The sequence below is a fragment of the Cariama cristata genome, unplaced genomic scaffold, assembly GCF_000690535.1.
Source record: "Cariama cristata isolate BGI_N322 unplaced genomic scaffold, ASM69053v1 scaffold17106, whole genome shotgun sequence".
NCBI classification, from domain to species: domain Eukaryota; kingdom Metazoa; phylum Chordata; class Aves; order Cariamiformes; family Cariamidae; genus Cariama; species Cariama cristata.
Genome location: NW_009624023.1, coordinates 19860 through 30319, shown reverse-complemented (window position 1 = coordinate 30319; position 10460 = coordinate 19860). Strand labels below are relative to the sequence as shown.

Sequence of the window (10460 nt, the reverse complement as noted above, 5' to 3'; positions counted from 1 at the left end):
GCTCCACCTCCAGAGTACTTCTGCCTCCTCAATAGCACTTAACTTCAGTACAGCAAGGCTGATTCAGAGGAATATTTTATTGTCATCCCCACCCTTCAGGGAGGCAGAACAGCATGAAGGACCAGACACCAGAGCTCAGCCGAGGACCTTGAACAAGCACAGCCAACCCAGCACATAGCCACAGGGTGGAAACAGACGTGAGGGAGTTCCTACATCGGAGCAAAGATAATATTGACCCTCCCAGGATGGCAAGGAAATAACTGCCTTCGTCAGCAGCTGAAAGTAGAGGCAGGTAGCAAGGTCCAACCACATAACTCCTGCAGAGCACTTACTGGGGTGCACAACCAGTTTGAACAGACAGACCTAAGTTACCTATGGCAGCTCCTCTGGAGCAGTCCAAGCCATGTCCCCTCAGGGAGCAGTCACAGGGACCCCCGCCCACGGCTTCCATGGCCCCCAGCTCCCCCCAGGAGCATCACAAGGGCCAGAGGCAGCAGGACCAGGGCAGGCCATGGCAGAGCACACACGGCTTTGTCGGTCTCAGGAGTCACGTTCTCCATCCAAGCAGGGGAGGATCTCTTTTTCCAAGCATAGTACTTCGCCACAACCACATTGGGGTTTCCATGGGCAGGGTCAAACCACATCTGGATGCAGCGCCCGCTGCCCCGGTGCTCTGTGGTGTATTTGTAGGAGTTGGACCAGATTTTCTCACACAGGTCTTTTGGTTGGGGGAAGACATGGCTGAAGGGTCTGCACATGGAGCCCCAGGGACAGCGATTCGTTCCTGAAGACAGACAGCACCGCAAAAGAAAACAACATGAGCTAGCACACTTCACTCATGTCCTTTCACCTGGGAGGAGCAGGCCACCTGCCCACAGCCCATGGCTGCATCTTAGCTGATGGATGGTGGCTTGGCCACCTTCTCATTGGCAACCCTACAGACAGGTGAGAGCAATTGGGGGTCTCGGCTCCAGCCACCAGGCAGGCAGCTGTGACACTGCCAGGGGCTTGCCTGCAGAGGTGAGGAGAGGTTTGCCCCACAGAGCCCACCAACCTGTTGCCCAGTTCCAGCCCTTGTGCCAGTTCTCCTTGCAGGTGACATAGTCCTTGCAGTCCTCCCACCACTCCTCGCAGTCCTCTTTGCAGAGTGGCACATGAAGAATCCTCTCCCGACGCCAGCTGCTGTCAGCCTGCAAGGGAACAGGACAGCGCACATGGGCGGTGGTCCTTGCAGACTTCAGGGGCAGGATCTGCCACATCGCAGATTTGCCCCCCAGCCTGTTCCATTGGGCTCCAGAGCTGATCTCAGAAGAGATTCAGCCCCAGCAGAGACATGCCTTGACAACAAGCAGTTCCTCCATCAGCCTGCCTGGCTACCTAAGCAGAGGCTAGCAAAGTCCTTTGAATCTTTCCACCCAGTAGGAAAGTTCGCAGTGCCCCTAGAAAGCGCTCTGCCACACATGCCAGGGGTAACTCTATAGGGGACCAGCACACAACACATCATGTGGCCAGCCCAAGCCCTGTTGTCTTAATCACAGCAGATCTGATCCTACCTGGTCAATCCAGGGCCCCAAGTTGGGAGAGCACTCATACAAGCATGTGTCCTGGATGAAGTGGCGCTTGCACTTGGTTGGCATCAGCCCACAATGGTTCCAGTTGAAGTTGTACAGGTTGGATTGGTCCTTGTGGGCTTCTGAACTGGTGTTGGCTGTGCAACAGGCGTTATCCTTCCAGGGAGCACACTACAACAGAGCAAGAGACAGGCAGGGCAGGCAGCAGCTCGAGGGAGTCAGAGGATGCTGCAGGTGCCAGCTCCCTGCATAGCCTACAGCAAGAAGCCTTCAGGTGTCCTCCGGCAAACCCTTAGGCACTTTGGACTGAAGAGTCCAGGGCTGCAGCAAGGTGGAGCTGAAGGAAGAGCAGGAGGAGGAGGAGGTCAGATCCTCACTGGGAATTAGTGCCAGCCTGAGGAACAGAAACACACTCCCTTCTCTTGCACCCTGGGTTGCTCTTAGCCCTATCTCCACCAAGGGCCCAGGAGCAGAGCTCCTCAATTAGCAAGAAGAGTCTCCAACACAGAGGGAGCTGATTAGAGTGTCTTTCCTTGCTGTCCTTTACCTTGTTACGATCTGGGGTACCCAAGCTTTGGGAAGGGGAGGCCTCCTGGTTAAAGAGGGGTGACACTGAGCTAACAGAAATCCTCACATCTGCCCCAGCCATTTGCTAGAAGAAAACTGCAAGCAAACAGGTCTCATACCAAGCACAGGCTTTCTTCTTCAGGCAAGTGGTTGTGAAGCCCAAAGCACAAACTAGCCTATATCATCTGGGGAGGGAGGTGCAGGGGACCCAGGCAATCCCACCTAACACATCAGCAGAGCGATACCTGGTCATGCAGCATCCCTTCTGGGCCAGGCTGGGTTTTGTGGTGCTTGGCATCCATACAGATGTTCAGCAACGGGTCCTTTGCAGGCATCACCGTGGAGGCAGCCAGCAGCACAAGCAGCACTTGCCCCACTCCCATCCCCACAGCCAGCCCAGTCAGGTTGGGGAGGTGATGGAGCTGCACAGAAAGGGGACAGCACAGGAGGGGTTTTGCCACAAGCAGCAGTAAATGAGGTGCCGTGTAGGCAAGGCACTCCTGAGGACACACCAGCAAACCATCAGCAATTCACAGCACCAAGGACACCAGTGCAGCCCTCCCCAAGCAAGGCTGCAAGGTCAGCTACACGTTATGCTCCGGATAACATCACATCGTATCAAACAGCCCTTTAGCACTTGGGCTGTTCAACAGTTAACCTCAAACATGCCTGATCAGAAGGGGGATGCTGTGAGCCCCCTTCAAATTGGGGTCCTTTTGCATTAAGCCCCCCCACTGTTTCAATGCAGAGCTTGCAGCTCCCAAACCCCCTGCAATTAGACATCGCTAGTTAAGGGGTCTCTTTAGCTAGCAGTTCAGAGGAGGTAGTTAAAGGCACTAACACACTGACACCTTGTGCAGACCACAAGCTGCAGGAGGCCCACCTTGATTCCAGGAGCATGGTAAGAGAGGAAGGCATTTTCTTTGGTTTATCTGTGTCTGGGCCCTTAGAGACCCACACCTGAGGTCTCCAAATAAGACCTGACTTAAGCAATAAAAGACACTTCACATAATCATGCCCTAGCCTCCTCTGCCCACCTAGAGGCTAATGGGACTTCTATAGTCATTCACTAAAAAAAGCCCCATCCAACCCCAAAAACCCAAGAAACACCTCCCAAAACCAAACACACACACCACAGTACTCCTTCACATTCCTTATCAATACAGCATAAGAGTTTAAAAAAATCACCTTCCTTTTAAGAAGCATTTTACAAAACACAGGAGCAAGACAAACCATTTACAGCATTGAAATAGCATAAAACAACACAGAAAGCAGCAATTGCAGAGCTAAGGAAACATATACATAAACCTGAGGGCTAGAAAGCAGCTTGAACTTGCATCATAACCATGTACATAAACACACCACCACCACCAAACCCCAGCTATCACCCTTACCAGCCAGAGAGCCCCCAACCCCTCTGTAGCACCACAGAAGCCCCCAGCACAGCACCTTCCTGGGGTCAGCTTTAATAGGAACGCATTCGAACACAGGTGCTGGCACTTGAGAGTACCCTCCTAACATGTTTAACGAGGTTTAACTTCTGCCAGCCTTTGTTACCTTAGAAGCAGTTGTTTTGGTGACAACCAGCTTGTCCAGCCTCTTTCACAAGCAACACCCTCTTGCCTGGGAAACAATCTAGTGTTTTTTTTCGCAAGGCACGTCTCTTATCAGCCTTGGCCTCATAACAAGCCCTTTTTCCTCCACTTGCCTTGCACCAGGCAGTTTTGATTTGCACCATTGCATGAGACAAAAAAGCCAGGGAGGGACAGATCCAGGATTCTGCCGTGCACCAAGAATAAATCCAAAAGGGCTAACGCTCATCACAAAAAAATGACGTGCGGGAATAAGTGCCATTGTCTCAGAAGGAAGGATAATAACTCCCAACACACACAAAAATGCTAGCTGACAAGGGGAAACGCTGCACCTTGTTGCAAAAACCTGAGAATAATAATGAAGCTAAAAGCTGGGGTTTTCTCACAAGACCTCTTGGAAAGCCCTCAGCATCAGCAAAGGGGCAGAGTCTTCCTGCTGGAACAGCACAGGTTTTGAGGCTGTTTTGCTCTTTCTTCAATCACATCAGTGACATTTTGGTGATGAACCCACTTGCCTAAGGAGCTCATCTTCCTAAATCTAATGCGTGAACGCTTTAGGCTCTAGGAGACCCTGCTTCAGTGATTTCCACAGTCTGATGACACACCGCATGAATAATGACCCCTGTATGTTCGCTCTGAACCAGACGCGTGCTGTTTTAATTTCTGGTGCTTCTAGCTCTCGTATTGGAAGTGCCAATGAGCAGATCTTCCCCCACTCATCTTTGAGCCCTTGCCACCTCTGTCATCTCCCCTCCGTTGCCTCTTTCCAGCTGAAGCCACTCTCTGCTCACTCGTTTCCCGTGACAAGTGTGTTTCTCCCCGAGGCATCAGGACTGCAGTAGTATTTCAGATGCACAACGCTGTCCTGGCCTTGTTTTCTGGTCCTTGTCTAGGAATTTCTAATATCTAGCTTGTTTTTGGAACTGCTGATCACTGAACTGTGTTGTCGTAACACTATCATAACTGTCACAGCTTGTTCCTGAGAGACAATTGTTAGACACCAGCCTGTCATTTTCTATCTGAAGCGTTCTGTTTTTTCCCCAACTGCATCACTGTAGGTTTATCTCAACTGCTTTTGGTTTTTTTATCTGTTGTTTCATTGTTCGGTGACTCAGTCCTGTCAGGGTCTTCTGCAGATTTTCGCAGCTGGTCTCCCTGTTCCTGGAGTAATTTAATATTATCAGAAACTTGGTTGCCGTGCTGTTTTCCTCTTCCTTTCCCAGACAAAATTTGCTGAAAAGTGGAAATCCCAGTACAGATTCCTGTACGGGTTCACTGTAGAGGATAGCCATGCACCTTTATTTAATGATTCAGTTATTCAGTGGTGTGTGAAACTTTACCCTCATTCCATGGCTGCTTGTTTGATGACCTTTGGTGCAGACCTTGCCCAGAGCCCTTGGGAATCCAGGCAGACTCTATCACCCGGATCTGCCCCGGCCAGAATCCTTTCCAGCCCTTGGAGGACCTGCAATATGTTAGGGAGTCTTGTCTGCATGTTAGAAGAGCCGTACTGACCCTTTCCCCATACGGCATACTTATCCACATGCCTGTGGATTCAGCCCTTTACTACATTTTCTGCAACCTTTTCCCACACCGATACCATGTTCATGGCTGTGCAGATCCCTTGATCTCTCCAGAAAACCCTTTAAGGTCTCACGTGAACGTGTAGACCATGTCCTTGCAGGGTGTACTTGTACACGTGACGGTACAGAAAATGGGGAAATGCTCTCCCTCTCCCTGCAGTCCTGCCCATGCCCTTGTACTTAATGGGATGGGGGGGTGGCTGGGGCCATCCACATTTTCTCCATCCAACTGATTTGCCTTGTGCAACCTGTCTCCAGGGTCTGGGATTGAATTGCTTTGGATGTTTCTTCCCTGAGGTCAGGTTTGGGTGAGCAACTGCTGGGTAACTACTTTAGGGTGTGCTGAGTGCCTCTGGGCACCCCAGGGTCTGCATCAGCCAGGAGCTCAATGCACTTGCCTACGCATCACTGCTTAGTGCCACTGCGGATCACAGGTCTCATCGGAGATGCCTGACGGTGTCCCACATGGCTTCCCACTGCCACTGCTACAAAGGGCCGTGTGTGTCGTTATGATCAGAGTCTCATTTACGGGCAAAAAGCAAATGCACTTTATGTATAAAGCCAATAATTAATTGTTAATGTAACTGAAAACACGCTAATACAAGAATCATTGTCAGTCCAGATCCAGTTATAATACAGAAAAAGAAAGAAGTGAATATTTCTATACAAAAAAAGTAGCAGTGGTACTAGTAATAGTTGTAATAATGATGATGATGATGATTGTTATACACACACTTCCCAATTTCTACCTCTTCCCTGGGGTCTTGCTCACCCTTTCACTGCTCCTCTGGGTCCTGAGGTTGATGACTTCAGTTTGGTGGTGGTGGGTGTTGCATCAAGTCATCAAAACCTAGAGTCCTTCACAGGGAGGAGTATGATATTGATGTTCATGGCTTCTTCTTCCTCACTCTAGAGTCCACTTTGAGTCTTTCTTATGTTTGATAACATGCTTTCACATCTTGCTTTCTTTTCACTGGTCTGCAAGTCCATGATACATGCAGATTTCCTAAATATGGTGCATTTTATGCATGTTAGATACTTGTTCCTTGCTCTTCTTGTCACCTCGAAACTGTTTTTGTCCAGCTCCAAGCCTGCATTTCTTGAACTAACCATTCCTGAGCTGTTTGTGGCCATGAGGTCTCCAGTGCCAGCCTGTCCCCCATCCCTTACCACCTCATGCCTGCACTCCTCTGTGCTGCATCCCCACTTCTCAAGGCCCCTGCCATCCTGCCAGACTTGTATTTCTCAGCACGACACCATTATGTTGGAGTCTTCGGTATCTCATTTGGCACAGAATAGCTGCTTTTCACTACTATCCGCATAAAACTGAAACTCTGGTTGCGCTATACAATGGTAAGCAAAAAACCCATAGCCATAGTCAGAATACAAATTGCCATTACTGCTAAATCTGGTAAAAACAAAGCTCCAGGCAGGTCAGGACAAGTTCAAAGAGAGCAATCCTGGCACGCCTCAGTCCTGAGATCTTGCAAACTCAGTACAAAGCCTGTGGCCAGCAGTGGCCATGCCGTGGTCCTGGGCTATGGGGTCAGTGTGCAGGACCTGTGCCACAGCTGCCTGGTCAGGTGGATGCTGAGGACATCTTGAACAGGACTCAGCACCAGCGGGGGGCAACCAAGCTGAGCCCTGGATTGTCACCCACCGCTGGGGTCTGGGACACCCCGTGCAGACGAGGACCCTTGCAGAGAGAAACCCACCACCAGCACAAGGAGACACCTCCACAGAGGGATCCATGTTTAACCATCTCACGCTGGAGCTGCATCCTGGTCCTGGAGTCCTTGAGGAGTGAATCAGTGTTTGGCTACAAGAGGAGCAGAGATACCCTTAGGGTCCCTGAGAGAACATCTAATGTTTTCTTCCTTTCCCTGAAAAAATTGGTTAAAATGCACTTTAAAAGTTAGTGTAAGCAGGGGATTTCTTGATGCACATAGAAGGAAAGGGAAAAAAGGTGATATATTTTACATTGGACAGATATTGTCGCTTCAGACTTTTCATTTCGAATACTTAATTGTTCCATCCATCAAAAATCTTGTTGTCTAAAAAAACTTAGGATTTTGAACGTGGTTGTTAAAACTGGAATCGGAGATTACACGACACAACTCTTGGATCACTTTGGTCTTGTCACAGGGAATAAGAAGTTTGCTGGGCCCCTGCACGCCGGAGCAGCTTGGTGAACTGCTCAGGTCGGTGGATGTTGCTAGCATGGTTCGTGGAGAACAAGCAATATATGTGGGTAGCTATGCGGGTAGCTCAGATGAGAAAAGGAGTTATCTTTGCTGTTCAAAAGGATGCTGGGCACTCAGGTACCTCGGGGTGAGGAGGTGATGGTGGAGCCACAGCAAACGCAGGTAGAGAGGCTGAAAAGGCTCATTTGCTCTGCTGCTGCAGAATGTGTTTATTTTACTGGGTAACACACTCACGTGCTCTGATTGCTGCAAGGTTACGAAGAGAAACTGCCTCTTTTTGACAAAGTACTTTAATATCCCTGAATGAAGAAGCTATACATATAGAAGTAAGTTACATATGAGCCAAGAAAGAAGAAAAACCTGAGAACAGAAAGCGAGGAAGCAGTAAAAAAGAAAGGGGGAAATGATAGTGAGACATATGTGAATGAACACAGAGCCACAGAGTGATTTTTCTTAAAAATTAGAGTTCCTACCTGACAGAGAAATGAATCAAAAACCTTAGGGACTTCCCACGGAGTCTTGTCCACGGAGAGACACGTTACCTCAGAGCCGTGGCAAGGGCAGAATCTCTTTGAGAGCCACGAAACAAGATGGAAATTGAATGCACAGGCTGGGAAATAAACCCACGTGCAGGTGGGAGCGCGGGGGAAACGCGGGGGGAAGGCAACTCAGAGGAAAAACTGAAGAAAACTGCTAACTTCGTCCAACTGCTAGAGCCTGTGTTTTGAATCTCCTGCAGAGGTTTGTGTCGGCATGGTGATGTTCTCTGATGCGCACTGAGGAGCGGCAGGGGGTTTGCTCCTGTATCCCGGCCCAGTGCTTGCCCAGCATATCGTACGAACCAGCCCTGGAGCGAGCTTCCTCCGCCCGGGAATGTGTTGTACACTGAAGTGAAATCAAATGGGACAAGTGAGATTTTAGTCCCCCAGGATCATCCCTGAGCGCCATCAATGAGGTGTGTAACTCCTCGTTTTGTCTCTGCCTGTCTCTCTGTTCTTGCGCTGCCCTCAGCTCTGCTGCGCTCCCCCTGCTCAGAGGCAGGTTCCACCACAAACGCCTGGCGTGCCGTCGGTGTTTGAGCCGTGGCAGGTCGGCACGTCCCAGTGGGCACGCGTGGGTGCCAGACCAAGGCCATCGCTTTGTGTCCTCTCTGAGAGGGTTGTCTGCGACAGCCTGTTGCCGTGGTTCTGCTGCTGCCTTGCAGAGCAGCTACCAAACCGCAAACCTCCCCAGGGAAGGATGCCGGGATCTGGACAGGGACGGTACATGACTTTGGCCAATTTCTGCAGTCCATCCCCTCCATAGCGCTCCAACTTCCATTATTGTTTTACCAGTGATAATAGAGGTCCCTGACTGCTCACTAGAATACACGTTTATGGACCCATTACTCATTAATTTGCATAATCACCTTTTAAACTACCTGATGTTGTCCTCCTTCATAACTGATTGTGAAAACCAGTTCCAGAAACTTCTCTGTTGTTCTCTGTCTCAGACTCTTCTCCTGCTAGTTTGAAGTAGTTTTAGTCTAGGCGAGTGGCTGCTGTGTATTCAGCCCAGTATTTCATTGTCCCATACATCTTCCACCAAGGCCAGACCAGCGGCAGGCTTTCACTGCCACGTCTGCAGAAAAAGTGACTTTTTGCCAGACAAACTGCCAAGGTAATATCAGTGCAAAGCTACTTTGTGCGTGGTTACACAATATCGCAATTATTAGACCATGCCAGCGTGGAGATACACGAAAACTTCTTGGACACCCTTCCAGAGGAGCAGCGACAAGTGTTTATCTCATCTCCACCAACACCAGTGCTGTCCTGTGGGTCAGCATCGGGGGCGGTGGGGGGCGGGGGGGCATGCTTGCTGCTGATGGTCCCTCAGGTCTTGGCTGACGGAGTCATTGTTGCCTTGACCTGCTAGTGGAAAAATGGGTGATTTTGATCAATAAAGGGAAGCATATAGTCAGAAAGAAGCTGGAGCTAGTGTCCAACCACAGGAGAAATACACCTGGAGTTGGCCAAAGCATTGGAAAGGTTCTCCTGGAATCCACTCTGCTCCGAGGTGCCATAGCTAGCGTGCTATTTTCAATTGCTCTTATGGTCTCTTTCTATCTGGAAGTAAATAGTTGAGGGAATGGGGAAGAAACTGACCAGCTGAAGTCCAAAGTGCCCGTCCCTGCCCGCCACGTGCCCAGAGTCACTGGCAGGTGAGCCGGAGCGTGGGACATCCCAGTTACCCGTTCCCCCTTTGAGATGGAGGAGCCAGCAGCACACCAGCTCTGAGTGGCCACCAGGTTCGTGCAGCAGAATAAGGACCGTTCTCTGTTGTTGATTCCTGTCCTAACCATTATTAGCATTCAGTTGGGTTTTTTTTCCTTTTAAACCCTCCTGAGCACTGACCGTGGAGCTGCCGAGCTGGGAGCGAAACAGAAGGTTCAGCTTGCAAACCCCGGCGCCGCTTTGCAGTCTGCTGTTGTGCTCCGCAGCGTTGCGCTGAGACAGAGCTCAGACTTCAGCTCAGGTAAGAGACCCAGGGATGGAGCCTTGTGTTAGTACATTGCTAACACGCACCGGAAAATGCAAAATCACGACTAAAAATGTGCTCCTGGCTTTAATTGAGCTACCAAACCTTTCTGCCTTCAGCGGCTAAAACGTCTCGTATCTCCCTTGCTACCTCAAAGCGTGCTCTGTTTTCAGAGACTTGCTTCCCAATCACAATGGCAAATCTTCTCCTAAGTCAGTTTTACCTGCTCAGCATAAAATCAGAACCTGGTGTCTGGTATGAATTATTCAGATTTATATTGCTATGTCTCGGTATGCCTTACTGCTCTTTAAAAGATAGAGTAGGAGTCCTGTGCACCTGCCAGGTACTTAGGAAATTCTCCGTGGATAAAATGAACGCACAGAATTTCTGTGGTGTCTCAGTATGGATGCGCTATATATTTATAAA

At 49.8% G+C, this 10460-nt stretch overlaps 1 protein-coding gene across 1 annotated transcript; it reads right to left on the bottom strand.

Annotated features, from left to right (window-relative positions):
* Positions 1–422: 422 nt before the first annotated feature.
* On the bottom strand, positions 423–2521 carry LOC104163875 (folate receptor gamma-like). The gene is made up of 4 exons (XM_009703014.1): positions 2384–2521; positions 1554–1742; positions 1055–1190; positions 423–784 (listed from the first exon to the last, which is right to left on the bottom strand). Exons 1-4 carry the CDS (start codon positions 2519–2521, stop codon positions 423–425), a joined length of 825 nt encoding a protein of 274 aa, XP_009701316.1.
* Between the last annotated feature and the right edge of the window lie 7939 nt (positions 2522–10460).